The sequence below is a fragment of the Vidua macroura genome, chromosome 9, assembly GCF_024509145.1.
Source record: "Vidua macroura isolate BioBank_ID:100142 chromosome 9, ASM2450914v1, whole genome shotgun sequence".
NCBI classification, from domain to species: Eukaryota; Metazoa; Chordata; class Aves; order Passeriformes; family Viduidae; genus Vidua; species Vidua macroura.
In genome coordinates, this window is record NC_071579.1 from 27,228,084 (window position 1) to 27,249,591 (window position 21,508).

The following is a 21,508-nucleotide window of genomic DNA, read 5'->3' on the forward strand; positions in this document are numbered from 1 at the left end:
CCCCTAGGCACAGTATATAATAAATCAAAGTTCCACTAACTGGCACAGTGCAACGTTGTCATTACCAAGTCCAGAATCTGTTGAGAAATACCATGCAAACCTGTTCCCAGCATGGCTGGTTTGCTACAGCTTTTCTGCCTGCAGTCCCCCCTCCCAGAACTTACACATTCTGATGACTGCCTGGTGCGCAGGGGTCGCTCCACCTGCTGCTGGCCCACAGCCACCAGCTGGGAATTTACCATGCTCCGCACCAGCTGCGTGCCTGATCAAGGAACACAAGTGTTAATAAAACCCACAGGGTGACAGAATAATGAGCAGAACTGGGAGTCAGCAATATCTTAACTCTCATGTGACACCTCTCCTTTAAGTGGAAACTTTTCCTTCTACTGGCAGCAGACAACTTTAATAGGTATAGGAGCTAAACACAAAGTCTACTTTTGAGTAAAACAAAGTCTAGCAGGAGCAAGGCTCACCTTGCTATCAAGCTGGAGCTCTACTTTATATAGGTTTCCATATTACTGCTGTAAGCAGTGGCATTTTAAATAGCAATAGTGACAGCAGAAACTTCTTGGCAAAGAAAGGAAGCTAAAAAAAAAGACTAAAGGATAACAGAACACAGAAGCATGGTTCTTCTGAAGTTCACTTATGAATGCTTCCTCTACTTTTTCACCTACCACAAGCACCCATGGGCCTAATTTGAATGAGTTTGCAATTAATCTTCTCTAAGTACTAATTTGAAAGCTGGATTTAGCCTAATTCATCTGTATGCTTTTTTTGAAGTGTTACTGAAAGAGTGCTGATTTTTGCTGAAAATACATTTACTTACCTCTCACACATGATGGAGGTTTAGCTAACATTTGAGAAACATTTGGAAAAGGAAATGCATTCAATTATTATTATTATTATTACTATTGTTACTATTATTACTATTACTACTTTGAAATGCACCAATTGTGAGTGGAAGACAAATAATGCTATACTCTGAAGTACACTGTATTTTACTGCTGAGTACATTTTTACCACCCATGGAAAGACTGTACTTCAGGAGACATTACTCCCCTTGTAGAAAAGTAACACAGTCTAAAAGCTGTATTATCAGTGATTCAAACATTACTTGCAGGATTATTTTTTGAAGATAATTACCAAGTCTTTACAGAAACCTAGAGAAAATGGATTTCAGAGCTTTCAAATTATCCTAACACATAAACTAACTTACCTGGCACACTATTATTTCTCTGACGGGTTTGTTTGAATTCAGGACAATCTCTCCTAACATGACCCACATCCCCACAGATGAAACACCTTTTCTCTCTTGTTTCTCTGTCATCTTCTTTCACCTCTTTTTCATCATCTTTCTCATTCTCCTTTTTCTTCAACCTGAACAATAATTTTTATTAGCAATATCCCAAAACCACACACACAAACACATAGTCTCTGTAGAGCTGTTGTACTGTTGTGTTCAAAGGGAATGGTTACATAACCAACAGCTGTACCAAAATACAAATATCTCAGGAATCCCAAAAAACACTTTCAGATTCTGGCCTGGTTAACAGCCTGTATATACTTAATGAAGTTAGAAGCTTCCCAGGCTTGTCCAAAAGCTGTCTGACTGCATTAGGGCAGAACTATGCCTGCAGTTAAGCAGGCTTAGCCTGCCAGGTAGCTGGGGAGCAATTCTATGCATCAAACCCACTGAGTCAGAAGATACCCAAAACAAGTGAGCTGCACCTCGTTCATCCAATCTCCCCCTCACTGGACAGGGCACATTTCTCTGTCACTGTCTGAGCCCAGACAGGATGTGCAGCAAAGCACTGAGGCTCTTTCAAACACACAGTTCTAAAACAGCAGAACTAGTGATCAGGAACCAAGACCAGAAGTAAAGGTCTTTTTCCACAAGGTATCTGCAGGATTGTTAAATAATAATATTATTATGTGAGCTGTATATACAATCTGAGAGACATTCTGTGTGGCTGTGCTGTAGTAGCAGTTTGTGTGAAGAGCAGATCACAACTTTTCCTGAGGCAGATATAAGGAAAGAGGTGATGGAATTCCATGTGCTAGCAGTACAGAGAGCATCTGAAAGAAATAGTGACCTGTGACCACAGGGTTCCAGTGCACTTTCATGTGTCTTGAACTCTGCTGACTGAATAAAGGGCTATAAATAAAAGATTTTGTAGCAGGAAGAGACCAAGAATCCTTTGAAGAATTATGGAGCACACAACTGAACATAAGGAGCACATGAAAGAGCACAGCTTAATTTGCATTCTAAGGGCTTCAACAGGTTTTAGGAGGAGTCAGGCAACCTAGGCTGAGTGGGTCATTAAATAGCCAAAGCTGTAAAAAGTGAGGAGTGCACATTTTCTGCCAATTCCTACTAAAGTCTCTTTGGAAACATTGACCTGCATGTACCAGGGACTTCTTTTGCAGGAATTTCAAAATTCCTAAGTGAAATCAATCTACAAGTGCAAGATCACCAAGTGATATGGTGATTCTGTAACATCATGGCACTAATATGATGTTACAGAAATGCACCTTAATTACGTACATTTTAACTAATCTTAGAGTTTACTAAATGAACTTTGACCTGCCTTGCAGATATACGTTATCAGATGTACAGAACAATTCAAATTCAACACTGTCCTCTGAACATGATCATTACAGGAAATCCCTTTTAACACATGCTAAATTTTGCAGCCAGGTAATATGTTCTCCATCTGAATGCTTACACTACAAAAAATATATTTTAGTGATCCAAGTTTTAAGTTAAGCTAAACCACATATTAACACACCATAGACTGTTGATATTACTCTGTGTGTTTCCATAAACACTTCAGATTTAAAGAGGTGATCAAAAACTGTTTTAAGAAAAGAAAAAATAAGACGGGAAACTGATAATCAGAGATGAAGCTTTGATTTTCTCTGCAATTTAGCATTTTTTCATTTCCATTAAATCTTCAAATATCCAAATCCCACATGATTTAATCTCAAAGATTTCATGATAGCTTTGTGTATTACTTACCTCCTCCTCTTTGGACAATCTTTCATGTAGTGACCAATTTTTCCACAGACACGACAACATCTGTCATTGGGTGCCAACTCCCCATCTGTCAGCACTTTTGAGTCAAAAAAGTATTCCTGTCAAAACACATCAGACAGATAAAATATATAAACCATTCACTTACAAGACTGAGGAATGAAAGTCAAACTGATAGCTTTCATCTCTTATGGCTCCCTGAATGTTACTACTTCTGAGATTACACCTGGTCCTTTTCTTTCACTAGATAGTGGCAGCTTTCTCAGAGATATGGAGCAGTTTGGGCTAAAATGGTCTATTTGGTCTTAGGGACAGAGGCTGAATTTGCAGAACAGCTTATCCAGGTTCCAGCCTGCTGCCGATCTTTTACCTCCCCAAAAGCTCTTCAAAGAGCAATTTTTTTGCATATGATCTATTTTGGTATCTGAGTCACTGCTTGTGTGCTTTCCAAAGCAGCCAATGTCCCTTCCCAGATGACAGGATTACATCCCTTTAGACAGAACACAGCTCAGGTGGGAAACAGATGGAGCATCTGCAGACTGACCTGTATCACTCCCCTCCCCTGGAATTTGCTCTGGACAGCTGCAGTTCTGATGTGTGTCAGCACAAAGGCCCAATTTACAGCCTCTGAGCAACATAAATATTGTGAAAGTACTGAAACAGAGGTACAAACTCAGAAAAAAAACCACAGATAAAGCAAGCAAATGGAAAAGAGAAGATAGGGAAGGATGGAGGGAATTAAAAGCTTTCAAAATATTTTAAAGATCCTTTAGAAACTCAAGTTCTGTCAAAAGCCACTGGGAGAACAGTCCTTGAAACTGTTTTAGAAAATGCCTTTCTAAGTTGATCTTTAAAATACTAATTACAGTATTTTATTTGCTAATATTTAAAAAAATAGTTGCCTCTACACATCAATGACTGGACCCCCTAGCACAGAGCAGTACTTTCTCCAAAATGATATTGCATGAACACATTCCTAACCCTGACTCACTATGCAAATTTTCAAGGTCAACTTGTTAAAAAATCAATCATCATCCTTTTCCTTGTTTAAGCAGCAATCCTTACTATCTCCACCAAGTGGAAAAATAAATGGAATGGAACATCTCTTGGATCTGTTTTCTTTAACTACATGAAGAGCCAGTAAGGTTCCTAGAGACATTTCTGGGTTTTACAGTCAGATTTGCAGTTTTCTGCAATACTTAACATCATCCAGTGGGAGGTTCTATAAAAAACAAAACACAAATTAAGCTTACTTTCCCCAAACCTGCCAGTAATACCCATTGTCCATCCAACTACTCCTCTGAATTTTATATTCCAGAAGTTAAATACTAAGCTATACATGTAATGCAGACAAAGTAGAATTACACATATTGTGCATACCAAATTGATAAATACATACAAGAGGTTTGCATCAATTCAGTCGACAAAGAAAATGAAAAAACATACTAAAAACCCTGAGAACTTACAGCTTCTCTTCCAACAGCTGGGTAGAATGGGGTACCAAATAATTTTCTTCCATTGATAAATGCCTTCATTATGAAATTGGTCACTAGTGGAGAAAGACAAAGTTATTGGAAAACAACAGAAAAGGCACAACTCAGTGAATATTCATCAGTAGCAGGCACTAATAGCTTACTTTTCCTAGAGACTCCAGCACCCAGATTATGATTCAAGTCAAAAGGATCTGTACAAAGAAGGGAGAAAAAAAAAATCAGAGTTGGAAAAAAATTGCTGCAACAGATTTTTTTATTTTAATGCAGAAAGAATTCCATTTTAAATGCATTTGCAGAGTAGATTATAGCAAAGCAATGCTGAGAGTTTTAAAACTGTTATGTTAGTCACCCATAATAACAGTAAGAAGAACAATTCACTGACATTTAGTAAAAGTTATGAGTCTCATCAATTTTGTGAGCTTTAGGATTAGCAAACAATGTTTCTTTTTAAAACCCTGACTGTGGCTTCCTCACATAAAGATCCTGTGCAAAGAGAACAGCCTCTCAAGGAACTGAGTTTCTTACTCCTCATGAATGGAAACTCAGTTCAGCAGACTACCTTCAATGGCAATACATTTGGATGTCCACTGCTTCTCAAAGGTGGTTAACAGCTTCTTCTGCCGGATGCTGATCACGTATTCCTTGAAGTCAAATTCCTCAGTGTAGAACCGCAGCAGCCCCAGCCACAGCTCTCCAAGAGATTCAGTGTTCTTCCCAAGAGAAGGCAGACGCTTCTTCTGCATGCAGGTGAACACAATTTATTCAGCTACAGTTACTGCAGCACTGCTTCTCCTGAAACACCTCTCTAATTACAAGTTTGTCTACTATGAATGATTTCTTATGGTTAAAGTAAGGTTAAGTCACTACAGTTAAGACTAAAACTGGATTATTTTTAAGAATAAAAAGTATTTTTCCTGATTTATGTTATTTAGAAATGACTTAAAATAAACCAAGCAAAAGCAGAAACTCATTTTAGCAAAACAAGACTCAGTTGGGAAGTTGCAGCACTGTGGATATAAAAGCTTAATTAATTAATAAAATTAATCTTTTACATATAACACTGTTAAAAATTTATTATTTTTCCTGAAAAGCAAGGCTTAAATTTTAGTTACTCTTCTGGAATTAGAATATTACCAATTCTTCCATGTCATCAAAGAAAAACGCATTCCATCCATCCACCATTCTTTGTGGAATCTGTTTGCCATCAAATATCTGCCAGAACAAAAAGTGACAGTTACTGCTCTAATTCAAAGTCACTGTAAAATACTTGCAGTTCTTTTGGTAAAAAAATAATATAAAATATGAATACTTTAATTTTAACAATTACTTCTCATACAGACAGAATTTTCCATTGGTAAAAAGTTTGAAAGACTTTTTGCATTGTTGCTGTACCTCACAAATTATGTGGATGTTTAATTTTTACTTGTTCTTTGCAACTAAGAAAACATGACTGAATTACCTTGTCAAGATTCCAACATCTCTCCTGCCCACAGATTCTCTAAGGAGACTTTATATGATTTCTATTACATTTTGACTTTAGCAGGGCCAAGAGGAAATTCCACTGTTATTTAAATGTGCTCTTGGGGTAGCAGTAAAATAAAAACCCCCAACCACTACTAAAGTATCAGATACTAAAGTATAAGCAAGAAAGTCTATGAGTCTCAACTGTAATGCTTAAGCCAATTTCCCTCTTGCACAAAGTAACCAAAAGAGGCAGAAAGGGATAATTTTCAGACGTGCTTGGGAGTTCCAGAGTGTATCCAGGAAGAGGCAGATAGCTGAATAATTATATTCTCCCCACCCATACAATGCAGAACATTATTTTCTTAATAAAGTTTCCTGGCACATATGAAATATTTCTTTAAAGTTGCACCAAAGCATCAATTATCTTATTTTCCCCTCATCAAATAATAAAATAAACTTCTTCTCTTACAAATAAAGTATTGAGCAATAAATAATGCTTCTGACAATAACTGGTTGAAGAGCTGGACTCACATTTCAGGAGCATCTGGTGGAGTCTCATAATTACAATTCCCTTCTCTCCATACCACCTGCCAATTTTTTTCTATCTTGTTCAGCATATAAATATCATCATAAGATCAAAATCCCAAAGTAAATGTAATAGCAGAACTTAGGCACAACAGACTCCCATGTTTGATCTAATCTTCTTGGTCAGTTTTACCTACTAAAACCAAGAGGGAGTTAAGAACCTGCTGATTAGAAGGGCCCCATATTTCATTTATCCCCTTTGATCCTAAAATCCCAGACTTCTCATATTTGGCTTGAAGAAAAAGTGCATCTGTTTTCATAACCTCATTTTCTGAACCTACCTCCTGAAGAACTGGAATAACTGGTGGATTTCTCTGCTGTAGAAAGTACAAAACCATAAGAATATAGGCATACGAAGACAGACTACCACGGGATGCATCACCAATATCGCAGCGCTGAAAAAATACATTTTAAACAAAATGCTGAATTTACATTTTACTGTTCAAGACTAACAACTATGTCAGAGAGCAAACAGAAACCCCAGAAGTAACAGCAAATACATTCACCTCATAATTAAAAATTGTTTTATGAAGCCTGAAAAATAAATGCACCCAAGAGTCAACTGCCATCTGGCAAATCCATAGCATAATTTGTCTAACATAAAAACAGAAAAGCTTTTCAAAGCCAAAATACTTTAAAAAAAATTTATAATGTGCCAAACTGGAAAAAAACCCCAAATCTAAACTCCCAAAACATAAATCCCAGGTTTCAATTCCATAAAATTTAATTTTCCTTAACTCATGCTGCAAGAGTTGTTTCTATGAATCCTTATTATTTTGGTTCCCCCTCCCCTTTTAAAAAAATAATTCATTAACAGGAAGTATTTCCATGTTGTACTGGCAGTGCAGGCCATACGTGGCATTTTGCTAGCAAACATACACATACCCAATTAAACCACGGTGCAGCCTGCACAACACAGTGCAAAACAAACATCCCTGACCAAGTCAGGGAGTTGGAACCAGATGAGCTCAAGGTCCCTTCCAACCCAAGCCTTTCTGTGACTCTGATCAGTGAATTACCTTACTATGCTTGAGTATCTCATTACAGTATAACCTTTCCACAGCACCTGCTTCTAAGCTATCCTGTGTTTCGAGCCTGTGTCATATCAAACAAGGCATTTTTAACCTCCTAGGGCTGGAAAAAACAGGGATTCGCAAATTACTTTCACATTAGCAGCAGCAGTGACAGCTGTTCCTGGGGTTTCTGCCAATGCAAACAGAGGAGGAAGCATTTTGCTTAAAAACAGAGTATTTGTATAGCTATGAAGTCACTTCCATACATTTGCATTCAGGAGTGTATATCCCACAACTTGTATATTTCATCTTTGCAGTAATATTTTTAGAACATGCACAATAGTATGCAATGCTACCAAAAAGATTCATTATTATCAATGCAAGGCATTTTTAATCTAGACACAGAAGAGACATGGCAATATTGTGCACTACTGTGACCATATCAAGAAAAAAAATCATTGCTAGTCTCAGTGACAGTATAATGAACGTGTCCATTCCATTCTGCACAAAGTTAATTATTCATCTTGATGTATTTTATTACATGAACATCTGGTAGCATGATTCACCATCTCTATAAGCCATATCTTATTTGCCCCAGTTCCACGAAGCTTTCTTTGGATATGCTGTATATAATACTGCAGCTTGAATAAAAAGAACTGCCACATTTCAATTATCAAAAGCTGTATAATAGAACATTTTGATAGAATATCACAACAAAAGATCCAGGAGACCTGACATTTCTGAACTCTTAAAGTCAAGTGTACGTCCTAGGCACATTGAGACTCAGGCATTCATTCATCACCCCGTTCCTACCTACTCCTGACTTTTATCCTAAGTCAAAAAAGGCAAGCGTGCCAGAAGAAAGCAGCAGTAATCTCTGGGCTGGTCCCAGATATGAAAACTTGGGAAGCCCATGCACATCCACATGCCTCTACATCTTACAGTTACCAATTTTTCCAGTTTTGCTTGGAGTTTGGGTGGGGTTTTTTTTGTTTGTTATAATTGACGGTGGTTTGAAATTGAAGAAAAAAAGGGAAGTTTTCCTCTCATCAGCTTTCTCTTACACAAAAATCTTCCAACAGATAGCAGAAAGCATCAGGATTTGATTTTGACACACACAATCTGATGGAGCACAGTAAGCTTAAGAAACTGTACTTCCTACCAACAGCATTCTACTGTCTCCATTCCAGTTGGTACTGGCAAAAGGCAAACTCAGTGGCTGCAGCAGAAAACACTGTATTGCACAAATAAGTACCTTCTTTTTATATTACCTTTGCAAAGACTTTCATTGTGTAGCCCAGATATTGCACCCTAGGATCAATAGCTGCATAGGTAGCCAGCATCCTTGTATTATGCTGTGCCTGGAAAAAGGGGAAAAGAATTAAACTGGTGTCAGGGTGAGCCAATTATGTAAGAAATTGTGCAATTTCACAGCGTTGGGTGAAAGCTGGAATGAGCTGTACTATTCATGATAGCACACAGGCCATGGTGGATGTAGTGGCTTTTCAGAAGTATCCCCAAAACAAGACTTCCATGCTGTACCCTGCTCTGCCATCAGGTCATACACAGCTGCCCGGGTCAGGCTGAGGGTGTAGGCCACTGAATTTAAATGATGTAGAAGAAAAACCCAAACACATTGAAACATTTTCATTCTGGTTTCAAAATTATTCCCTCAAATTGTTATTTGGGTAAGATAGAAAGAATGAAAAGCTTTCTTTGAACACAAAAATAGACAGATGCTCACCAGTGTATTGTACAAACTGATATCTCCTTCCAAGCCACTCCGCCTGTGTTCAAATTTTACTATAGGCACTTTGGCTGTTGTTATAGGCAAGATGTTCCTCAAACCTGGGGAAGCAACACTTTAGTACATAAAACATTTCCATTAACAACATTTATAGAAAATCTAACTGCAAAACAAATAATAATTTAAAGCACCTACCTGGATGCTTCTTAAGAACTTTTGCCAGACCTTCTATTATTTCTTTACAGTTTAATTTCTAGGAAAAACAAAGATCACAGCTTCAGATGTTAAAACGTGGATCTTATTCCAACAAGCACATTTACTATCACATATATTTCATAGATGAAAAGTCTATGTACAAAAATGAGCAAGCATTAAGCCAGCATATGAATTTACATGAACTCATATGCTCTGTGTGGACATCTACAGTACACTGTGTGTCTATAAGGCATTAAAAGTAAAATAGGCTGGCTCTTGCTTCAGTTGTGCAGAGTGCAACAAGACAACCTACAACTAGCGAATCCTACCTTTCCTGTACAGAAATCTTAACTGAATTTAAAAACCTTAAAAAATCCTTGAATTTAAAATAGCAGATTTTATCAATTTCAAAACTCTTACCTCTGCATTTTCATGACCTTCCAATGTCATGCAGATATCTAGATCACTGTCCCGAAATCCAAATCCATTCTTTGAGGAGCCAAACAAGCAAAGCCTAGCTTTGTCTGATCAAAAGAAAAGACAAGAAAAATGTAATTTCTTTTACAGTTGAATTGTAAGTGCTTAGTATTAAATATTGTTTAACTGCAATGTGCAGGTGCCCATAAAAATGAGCTTAAAGAGAGAGCTTACACTGTCACTTCAAAGACCTCAGCTTTGATAAAGGAGGAAGCACAACACTTCAGAAGTTATCTACAGAAAGTAAGGCAGGATAAAGACTTTTTAATGTATTTTTTTATGACTGAAGTACATTACAGTTACTATAATCATTAAATGGCATCTCTAAATGTGGTGCAATGTTTTGTGGTATGCAACTGCATTTTCCTGCTTTTAATAAATCAAAATAATGTGCAAACCCAGTCACCAGTACAGCTTTACCCCACAGATAAGACAGAGCTACTCCTAGGGTAGCCAAAGTAATATTTCTGGTTCCATTCAGAGTTTATCTAGGTTGCATATTTCTCCTATGACTAGGTAAATTTGGTCATTGAGTTTTTGTTATTATAACATACTCTTCAAGAACACACAAGCAGTGAGATTACAATACTTTATGGAACATTCTTTCCCAATTGCTTTGTTTACATTTTTGTTTGAAACACGATACTACTAAGTATTTTCATTCTTGGATGGCAAAATTTTGTTGTTAAAACAAATTCTTTCCTAACTGCAAAGAATACATTGATCTGTTCAACTGAAATTAATGCTAAGATCTAACACCTATTCACAGTTTTTTCCCTAAACTTTAATAGAAGTGGAAACCTTAAGACTTTCAAGGCTTTGTAACAGCTGCTGCAAATAAGCGGAGGCATAGCCAGTGAATGGAATTCCCAATTCCTTGATCACAGGTCAGCTACAGCAGAATGGCTTCCCATGGACTGGAATTCAGGAGACCTGGGTTTGGTACCTGGCTCTAGCACTGTTTTACACCTCCTATGAAAAAAATCACTTGGCATCTCTGTGCCTTGACTTCCATCACTGTAGTAAGACACTTTTGCTTGTTTTATGTAAGGGATGTGAAGATAAACTCATTAGGATTTCTAAGATATTCAAGCACTGGTGACTAGGCAACAAAATTCCTTGGCCCACAACCAAAGCTAACACTAGACCCAAGCAAACTTTCTTCTTGGCCTGACTGGAACAGTCCTGTGCTTGCATTATTACTCTGGCAGCTCTTCCTCCACTCCCGGGATGTTTACATGGAATAGCATGAAGAGAGGTTCCATGTTGAAGTCTGCAAGACAGCTTTACAAATGGAAGCAAAAGAGATGCCTCTGCTTCAAGCAAGGAAAGTAAAATGAGACAAACCACATCTGTATGCTCTGGACAACATGACTGAAGAAAGCATTCTCAAGAATCACTACCTAAGGTTACATACCATTATACTCTTTTCGAATAAATCTCTCCAAACTTGCCAGTATTTGTTCTCTGTTTTGTTGCTCAGATAAAGGAGGGGATAATTCATCTAAGTAAAAACAAATTGAAACACAGTCAGACATGACATTCAGCACCTCAAGAATCTTTTTCAGCTAATTAAAAGATTGGATGGGTTTTTTTTTGGGTTTTTTTTTTTTTGTTTTGTTTTGTTTTTTTTTTTTGTTTTTTTTTTTTGTGTTGTGTTTGCTTTGCTTAAATCTGTGATTTTTCTTTTTATATCATTAGAGTCTTCCAGATTTTATTCCAAGACATCCAATTTTTCAACCACAAAGTGGCCTGGTGGACACCTGGCATCCAGCCAACATTAACCCACCACATCACCCCCAAAAGATGCCATAGAATTTGATCAGCACAAAAAATTAGTTTTGCCCAGAGCCTGATTCCTGGGGACACCAGCAGCTTTTTACAAACCCAGTGAAAAATCCCATGTAACATCAGTTTCTCAAATCTGTTATAAGTTATCACAGCCATGGATTATCTGAAAATTAAAATATTGATCCATTTGTAGCCTAGGGCACCTGGAAGAGCTTCTTCCTACTGAATTGTGAATAATTGTAAATAAGTAATTTAACCCTAGAGTTTTTAATTCTTCCAGGTTACAGATCATAGTATAAAGTGGAGCACAAACACTTTTTGAACTTACCAAAACATCTTTTACACACTATATCAAGTATTTCCCGAAATCTGTCTGTCATTGGTGGTAGTGGTTTTAGATCAATTTTCTTGAAATCCTCTGGGCAATCATTTTTGGAATGTCCATCCCGTTTGCAGATGCTGCATACTATAGTTGGTGGCTTTTTTGGGGAAAAAAAGGAAAATTCTATTTGTGCACTTAAGACAGCTCAGCACACCTAACATTTCCAAGCAACCAAGAACATTTAACATATGGACAATAACAGAGCCTCTACAAAGAGCAGAACACCTCTCAACAAGCTGCATTTAGTTGTCACAGTGCCTAAAAGAACCTGGAAATTCTACAAGAAAGTAGGAGAGGAAAGGCAGATATAAACCACAAATAACCAGAAAGAAACCCAGAATTTTTGTGCATAAATCAAAAATCTTAAGATGAGGAAAACAGACCATTTAATGCAAATGTCACACCGGGTGCTGTTTCCAGTCCTGAATAACAGGTACTCTACAAAGGCCAGAGCTCCCATCCATAACCCAGACTAAAACAATCACTGTGGCAATCCTGCCATCCATCCACTCTCAGATTTAATGACTACAAAGTAACGGCCCAGTGATACATGACCAGCACTGCTTACCTTTCCTGAAGTAAAAATAAACTTATCAAACACATAATGCATTTCTTCTGCTGAGAGTCTGCCTTCCTCTTTGAGATCCTGGGTTTCCAGCATTGCTTTGCAGCTGGCCGAGGTAGCTGGGGTGCCAGTGCACTTCGTGTGTAGAGATGGCTCCAGTACCAAACTCTGCCTACTTTCAGCATCAGAAAATTCATTACTGGAATTTGTGTCATCAGGCTGATGTGCACTGCAGTTACAGTGGTGGCTGAGCTCACCCTCAGTTAGACACACTGAAATTTCTAAATCATCCCTTTCTTTAGGTGATTTTTCCTTTAATTCACAGCATTCATTAGAAATAAGGGATAAAGCATCTTCTTTGTCTTCATCATAGCTAGAGTCCAATGCTGAAAGGAGCAAAGGGTCCATGTTCTGGGAAGTACATCTTTTGGCTTCAGCTTCTACCACTTTATTACATTCAATTTCATTCTCTGGTATGTTACATCCACTTCCTGTAACTTCTTTATCTACAACATTTTCCCCTTGTGGAAGGCAACAGTTTGCTACAGGCTCTTCAGGTCTTGCAGATTTCTTATTATTCATTTTCCCTTTTTCTTTTTTCTTGGTATCTGGCTTGGATTTAATCCCATCTTTACTTTGTGGACATGCAAAATATTTATATGCTGTCCTAAATCGCTCCAGGATGTACTCAAATACCATCTGGCTATTTAGACTTCGTGCAACATTCCTCTTTAGTGCAAAAGGATCTGGGAAGAAAAAGAACAATTTAATTAGTAATCTTTAACTTCCACATTTCACAAAGCAGTTGAAATCTCTAAATTATTACAGGGCAGTTAAGGAGATTCTTATAATCCAGAATTGATATACTTAGAGAATGAAAGACCCACAAGTTTTTTCAGAATTCTTCCATACAAAACATACCCACGTGCAGCCATGAACGGCTGACTATCATAAACAATTCTAAACAGTGTTACTCAAAAAGAAAGCCAGGGGTATATTGCACCATTATATTATGGAAAATTTCTAAACTAGAAATTATAATAAATATACAAAGGCAAAACACAGACGCCAGCCAGAAACTTTTTTCCTCCACTGAGGAAGGATTTATTTCCCTTAAGTAATTCATTTGTCTAAGAGTAACATTAAGGATGTAAGGATTGTATGAACCAATCTCACCAGGATCCATTCTTAGTCCTTCCTAACGATTTCTAGATCAAACATGTTTTCCAAGCAAAAAGAGTTCCTGCATAGTTGCTATAAGTTTGCCTGGAAGATAGTACCAAACTGAGATTCTGTTACTTCATAACATCAGCTACAAACTTAACATTGGAAAAAAAAAAAAAAAAAAAAAAAGACAAGTAAAAGAACATAAAGCAAACAAGAACACAATTAGCCCAATAACAGCAGGTGTCAGAACCAGAATACAATCTGGTTTTTTGAAATTATTTCTCATTTCTTCCTCAATGATTTGTCCTGCCACCTTACATCCCACATGTTGAATAAACACTTCCTTACTTTTTCTCTACATTCTAGCTAAATGTGATTGAAGAAAAGAATTGGGAGAGGAAATTAAAAGTCACAGGAGTGATCTCAACATCCACTACTCAACCTGTGCCTCGAGAATACATTGCTTGTTTATCTGTTCTACTTTCCTTCTCACTCTTCTTGTACCTTATTGACTCATCCTTCAATGTACCTCTGTACCCCATTCTCTGTCTGTATGATTTTCTTTGTCCTCTCCATCGCCTCAAGTGTTACAGATAAGCCACTTCAGCAACATCTCTAGAAAGTGTTCAAAAGTCATTATTCATGCTTTTATGAAAATATCACCTTACATGGTTTCTTAGCCTTCCTCAAACACCCAATTTCTCTATTGTTAAGGTCAATTCAGAATGCCACACATTGTTCTATAACTCAATGACTTTCCCTGCTTTTTGGACAGAGAAAACTTGTTTAACGGGACTAAATAGTTGACAAAATATATATTTAAAAGACTTATTGTCCAGATTCTTGTAACAGATTTGCAAGTTAAGTAAATAAAGATGCTAATGCAGGATGACTACAGAAGTGGGAAGGGTTAATAGCCTACCTTCAATGGCTATTCGCCTCTTAGGCCAGTTTTTATTCTCTCTGGTTAAGAGCTCTTGTACCCGTATGCTGATGACATATTCCTCCAAAGCAAACTCCAGTGTGTAAAACTTCAAAAGTTCCAACCACAGTTGCCCCAATGAAACTTGGTGAGGGGTTTTGAATGCTAAGAGAGACTGAAAAACACGGACACAAGTGCTCAACTGCAATAAGAAATTAATATTCCCCTTTTTTTTTGTCCTGATTCCATCCAACATCAATGTTTAAAAATAAAAAAAAAAAAATGGGGATGAGAGATAGCAAATGGTTTTCAATTAAATAAAGTCAGGACTTACAATCCCATGTTTCTCTTTTGCATTGCTTTGGTTGTCCACTTCTGAGCTTGTTGCCTTCTTGCCACCACCTTTTTGTTGTTCAACTTTAGCTTTGCTTTCTGCTCCAACAGAGTTTTTTGTTGCACCGTTTGTGGGTGGTTTGTACTCCCACCTTACAAATTCTTCATCTTCCACCCCTTTCAGCTGGTGGTCATCTGGCCTCTTTGAATCAAAGCCTTCAATCTAACAACAATTAAAGTGGCTCTGAAACAAGACTGTATATAATACATACAACCAACAGTTTTCAGCAAATGTAACACTGACTACTGTGGTATTCAAACCCCTCAAGATTAACAGATGTCAGAGACAGAAATTCAGAGAAATAAAGAAGAAAATAATTGCCTTTTCTCCAAAACACAGATGACAAATATACAGCCTGCTACAAGTGCCTTTTAAAAAAGCCTTCAGAATCATCAAGCATCATCTGTGTGAGCATGAAGTACCAATACACTTTATTTATCATTTTCTTCGGCAATCAAATTCTGCATTTTTATGAGGTTGCAGAACACAGAAATAATGCCAACAATTTAATAATGAAGTTACTATATAACAAAATCACTTACCCAATTGCCCAAATAGGATGGTAAAATACGTGGTTTTCTTTGTTGAAGAAAAAATATCACCATTAAGGCAAAGGAATATGAGGGAATTCCACCTTCAGCCTGACAGTCAATGTGACAGAGCTGTAAGAGAAGAAATAATTATTTTTCTGATGTAATACCAGAATTTTAGTTTACAATCTATTACAAAAGGAGAAATACTAAAGAAATGTGAGAAACGTACTAGAGTGAAATACAAAATGCTAAATCTCAGAAACTGCAGTGGTCATGCCATGTCACGTACAGACAGAATACAAACTAGCAATTCATACAGTGCATTAAGGAATACTATCTTATCATATATTATTCTTTTCAGTTTCACCACATTTTGTGATTGTGGGACATATTTATGCTGCCACCTAGAATTTCAGTCAACACTGAAATGTGCTATTGTACAGTGGCATCTCACACATGGAGGTGGGGTGAAACAGTGGCATGAAGTCCTTTCCACAAACACATTCATGGTACATTACACAGTACATTGTACACAGTGCATAAAAAGAAGTATTGAGGATAATTAAATAACTTACTCTAGCCCAGTAGCGGAAAGCCAAAACCAAGGGAATCAGGACAGGCTCCAGTTTACCAAGTGCAGCCAGCAGGTCAGTTGTAAGGCAAGCCACATCATTCCTAGCACTTACTTTGCATGTCAAACCACTGCAATCACAAATGCAGAACAGATAAAGGATTATCACTTTGTGATATAGATGATGCTTGGGGCAGGGGGAGGTGGGGCATCACACCCACTGTAATAAAAACATCCATCAGTGTCTCCCTACGTAAGAACCTGAATTTTTTAAACAAAAAGCTACAGAATATATTACATTTTCTCTACTATTAGCTTATTGACTGCATCTAGAACTTACAGAAGTTCATTACAGTGACAAATACAAAACAGCATTAAGAATTTGCTGTTAAGTTCTGCCCTTACTTTATTATGTTATCTTGCACAATTAAATTGCCAAGTATATTGTCTACATTCCAAACACTTAAACAAACTAATAAATTAATTAATAACCCAGACTGCTGCACATTAAGAGTTACATTAAGGTAAACCACAAAACAGCTTCTCTAAAAACTTTCCTTTAGCTTCTCAGAACAATTATTTCTATTCTGTTACAAACACAGGAAAAGACAAGCCCACTCTTGTTACGTTTACTTCCCCAGAGTTTCAGTTCATACCTCTGGCCAGTCAAGAGATCACGTTTCATTTTGGAGGTTGCTACTTCTTAGGAATTTACTGAAATTGTCAGATGATGTGCCCTTTCTGGCAACGTGTATCTTATAAAATGTTTTTAAAGCCTTGGCTTAAAACTGCTGGCAAAAATTTTAAATAACTGAAAACCACTCCACTTTTCCCCCGGTTAACTAAAAGGCAATGTAAGATTCCTACACCCAGTGAGTTCTGTGTAGCACAAAAACAAAAGTAGTTTTCTTTCTAGATTACATTTCTGTAATTCCCTTTTAATACAAATGTTAGCTGAATGTTACAGTAATACTACTTGTCAGGAGTGCTGGCAAGCAGCTACTATGAACAAGCACAGTAGCTCATTAAAAACTTTTTTCAGTCACACATACCTTTTAACATCTTTGCAAAAGACAACAGGAACTTTGGCATGGAAATCCGACTCCACATCTGAGTAGACAGCTAAGCAATGAAGGAGAAAAAACACACTTTGTTTCAAAGTTTCTTAGAGTTTTCCCAATTCTGTCTTTAAAATTATTATATTTATACCATGGTTTTTCAGAACAAGTGCTGCGTAGCTAAGCAATACCAATATTTTCTGGTTACTTTTAATGCTCACCACCAGCATCAGACAGCCAGGCTGTGCTCCTGACAGAACCATGAGGCTGCAAGTTTAAGAAGTCGTGGAATAGCTTTCAGTCATGTACATATGCAAGTGGAAAGCAGCTTTTGAGTTTACCTCTTATAATTCATCCTACAAGAGGTTAAAACATTTTGCTCTGGCATCTGACACTACTGCCCCAAATTCTGGCAACCTGAACTGGAGCATTCTCTTGCTGTAGCTTCTCATGTCTCATTCACACAAGCACTGGTGTTCATAAAAATCACATTCATAAAAACAGCCCAGATACTTTGGTTGAAAACCCATCAAGTTTTCTAAGTTTACAGAAAATTTAAGTATAAAAATAATTAAGCAGCAGATGGAATGTTAAATAGAAAATAAGATGCAACTAAAACTCACCACTGTTCTTCAAGATCTCAAGCACCTGAATCAGAACATCTGGTTGACTCATCTACAATGACAAAATTAGAGCAGGTTGACTTATTTAGACTAATATTTTATTTTACATTTTATTTCAAACTACTTGGGTTGCACAACTAGTAACTGTGTCCTTCAAAAAAGTGAAATAATTTGTCAGTATTAATAAGTTAACTGTACCTGTCTACACCGTGAAAACAGGTGCCAGTAAACCTCACAGCCAGCTTTCCCTTAGCCTACACTAAAGGCTAAGTGAACACTTCTGTTCTAGTTCTGCATTAACAGATAAATAAAAGCACTTGCCATATATTCAACAATTTCATTGTCAATGAATACTACTAGAAATGGACAGCAATAAAGAATTTTATGTCAGGACTTTCCCAGCAGTTTTTGAAACACGTGCAAGTGCAGCAGTTGAGTGTCTATCAAGAATGTGCTGCTAATTTCAGTAAACATGAAACAACAATTTCATTATCTAAAGAATGTCACTTTTATCCCAAATTTTAAAAGTGGAGGGAGGAATCCTACAAGAGCTTACAGTCTGAATCTTGAGCTCATGGAAGCACTTGGCCAAGCCAAGTATTTTCATACTGCTTCAGTGCTTACTCAAAAAAAAATTAGAAAAAGCCTAACATAAACTTTTCCAAACAAAACAAAAAAAAAGTCAAGAATTAAAGTTATCTAAAGAGCAATGAAAACTTCCTCCACAACACAGCTGACATCAAATCTAAGATTAGATGCTTTGTGCTATTCTAACACCATGGGCCCCAAAAGAAGATGAAGGCAATGGAATAGAAATAAATGTGGATGGGCTTGATTTAAAAACCAGTCTTAGTTAATACAAGATAATATCTACACACCTTAGGGGGGAATTTGATATCAATGTTAACATCGCTGGTCTTAAAAGCAAATCTAGTTAAACAGGAGCCATACATCCTCAGGGAACAGTCTGGAGAGAGAGAAACATAATTATTTAACAGTTAGTAAATAAATTTTTCTTTAGTGGATGATGCATATCTTGCTTTAGATACTGCACCTCACAAGTGGCACTCCCAGATTAATGAACACTGAACCCCTTTCTCACTCTTGTGAGGGGTAGGCATTTCCATAACATAGCATCACAGGAAAACAAATAATTCAAATACTGTAACCACCAAATGTCCAAGTTGTTTTAAAGATTTTTTGCAATAGTTCTGTTTGTTTTTAATATAAAATTAAATATGAAGTAACAATAACTGTCACCATCTCAGTGTAGGATTTTATATAACAGCTTTTGTTAACTACAGCTTGATTTCACTGCAGCTCTTAGCCAATTATAAAATTCTTTGATGCCTCACAGACTTCTGTATGAGGCACCAATCTGTTGATGCCATCAGCAAATTCCAACACACAGTTCCTTGCAAAATACATATCTAAAGTATAACTTCAATATAATCCAAGGCACAGAGTACAGTGTCCAGTCAGTGTTTTAGTTAATGCAGTTACCTGCAAAGATGCAAAACAGATCTAAACTAACTAGGAAGTACCTACTCAGCAATAATATGAGAAATGCTATCCCATATAGCATTTTGTTTATGCTAGTCCATAAACAATAATTTATCACAATTCACGATGAAATTTTTGCAGATGAAAACTTTCCTGCAATAGAAATTAGGGTCTCCCATACTTAAACCAGCTGAAAAATGAGAGCGTTCTCAATCCTTCCCAAATCCAACACCTGCTCAAGCAGGGTCACCTAGAGCAGGTTGCCCAGACTGTGTCCAGTTGAGTTTTGAAAATCTGCACGGACAGAGAGACCACAACCTCTCCAGGCAACCTGTGCCAGTGTCCAACCACCCTCACAGCAAAGAGGGTTCTTCTTATGTATCTTCCTTTATGTGTGTTCTGACCAAACTCATTCAATCAGAAACATCAGCCAAACTAGTCTTAAAAGAGAAAATAGATCTTACACAAAAATACTTCAAGCCTATTTTCACTGCTGAGAAACCAGCCTGCTCAGAATCAAAGTCTGTATGGTTAATAATAATAATATGCAATTTCTTCCAATGGCTTATCATAGTAGTAAGAATTTTTGCATAGTTCTAATGTGAGCTCAAGAGAAAATCATGCCAGAAGATCAGATGTTTTCTACACAGTGCATGAATTAAATTTTTCTGAATTTACAACTTAGGAAAACACATTCATTAAAACATAGCAGTCTTTGAAAAAGAGAATAATAAACTGTCATTTACTATTACAGACTCCCGTTCCACTACTCCTACACCTCCACAAAAGCTCATCAGCCCAAACAAGTCAGCCAGACAAAGTAACAATACTTTTCCTGAGCATTTATGTAGAAAATGTTATGTGAAAAAGCTTTGTCCTATGCTTCCTACTATCAGTGGAAAACTCCCTGGAGTGCCAGAACAGAAGTTTGCACTAGGAGCCACTTACTATAGAGCAAATAGATTAGCAAATCTCCACCCTACAAACCCCTATTCTATTCAGTACCTTATGCTTAAGCAGGTACTTCACAAAGCATCTAAAACTAAAGCTGATCATCCTGCACATACCAAAATCTTTCTTACAGCTGTATTATTATAGAGCAAAGGGGAAAAAATATTTCTAAAACAAATGGACCATACAGAACAACACCCGATTCCAACATAGATGAAATTAAAAATTCAAAACCTTTTTTGCCAATGAGATTAATATTTTCTTCTGTTCAGATGCACTGAACACCAAACCACTGTTAGCACAAAGTCAACATGACTGCAGCTCCAAAAATCTGATTTCAAACTCCCGGTGCATTAACTATAGGAGCTGATGGGAAATCAATGCAAAGAAGCAAATGTCAAACATTATCCTTCTTGTTATCTTATCCCACCACTTTAAAGAGGATCAATAAACACATCAAAAAGAAGGACAAATAAACACAATCATATTTTCCTCTTTTTGTATATTTATTAATTCTTTTAAAAAGCCTGTATATATTAATATTGTACACTATCAAGATAATTTAACCCCAAATGCACTCATTCACCATTAATGAAGCTATCAAAAATATATATAAAAATAATGAAATTTTTTCACCTAAAGCAAATGGAGAATATTATGAATACCTGGTAAGGGCTGTTGAATAATTTTCTCCATCTCATTTACGATCTCTTGCCGAATTCTGAAGTCCTCATCTGAGATGCCTTGTTCATTCGCTGCCTCGATGAGAGTGAAACTCAGAGCAGCCAACTGTGCAGACGAGGGGGGCGGGAGCGCCCGCAGCTCGTTTTCTTCTTGCTTTTCCTGAATAATTGGTGGATGATGTCATTAAAAATTGGTATTTTAAGAGGAAAAGGCTATCTCTTATTGCTATATTGGAACACGCTGTTTGCTCTTTGTGTCCTGACCAAGCACTTCCAAAGGGAGGAACTCTGCCTGGCCTAACTGGCAAATACAATAGTGTGGTCCCAGGAATGAGAGCAGATGGTCAGTGTTTAAAA

The 21,508-nt window shown here is 37.0% G+C and overlaps 1 protein-coding gene across 5 annotated transcripts in view; it reads right to left on the minus strand.

The window, feature by feature from the left end:
* TUT4 (terminal uridylyl transferase 4) overlaps positions 1 to 21,508 on the minus strand; it is a 43,781-nt gene that overhangs the window by 6,706 nt on the left and 15,567 nt on the right. For 4 of the 5 annotated variants that reach the window (XM_053984719.1, XM_053984721.1, XM_053984718.1 and 1 more), the window contains exons 5-27: positions 21,134 to 21,311; positions 18,893 to 18,981; positions 18,015 to 18,066; positions 17,386 to 17,455; positions 16,338 to 16,464; positions 15,772 to 15,891; positions 15,170 to 15,391; positions 14,836 to 15,010; positions 12,750 to 13,492; positions 12,128 to 12,278; positions 11,426 to 11,512; positions 9,952 to 10,055; positions 9,532 to 9,589; positions 9,334 to 9,437; positions 8,861 to 8,950; positions 6,858 to 6,971; positions 5,662 to 5,739; positions 5,087 to 5,264; positions 4,671 to 4,718; positions 4,501 to 4,583; positions 3,020 to 3,135; positions 1,217 to 1,377; positions 165 to 262 (exon numbers count right to left, since the gene is read on the minus strand). In XM_053984719.1, coding sequence (XP_053840694.1) covers positions 165 to 262; positions 1,217 to 1,377; positions 3,020 to 3,135; positions 4,501 to 4,583; positions 4,671 to 4,718; positions 5,087 to 5,264; positions 5,662 to 5,739; positions 6,858 to 6,971; positions 8,861 to 8,950; positions 9,334 to 9,437; positions 9,532 to 9,589; positions 9,952 to 10,055; positions 11,426 to 11,512; positions 12,128 to 12,278; positions 12,750 to 13,492; positions 14,836 to 15,010; positions 15,170 to 15,391; positions 15,772 to 15,891; positions 16,338 to 16,464; positions 17,386 to 17,455; positions 18,015 to 18,066; positions 18,893 to 18,981; positions 21,134 to 21,311 — 3,246 coding nt within the window. The remainder of the gene's footprint in view (positions 1 to 164; positions 263 to 1,216; positions 1,378 to 3,019; positions 3,136 to 4,500; positions 4,584 to 4,670; positions 4,719 to 5,086; positions 5,265 to 5,661; positions 5,740 to 6,857; positions 6,972 to 8,860; positions 8,951 to 9,333; positions 9,438 to 9,531; positions 9,590 to 9,951; positions 10,056 to 11,425; positions 11,513 to 12,127; positions 12,279 to 12,749; positions 13,493 to 14,835; positions 15,011 to 15,169; positions 15,392 to 15,771; positions 15,892 to 16,337; positions 16,465 to 17,385; positions 17,456 to 18,014; positions 18,067 to 18,892; positions 18,982 to 21,133; positions 21,312 to 21,508) is intronic. The other variant, XM_053984720.1, reaches the window with a different exon arrangement.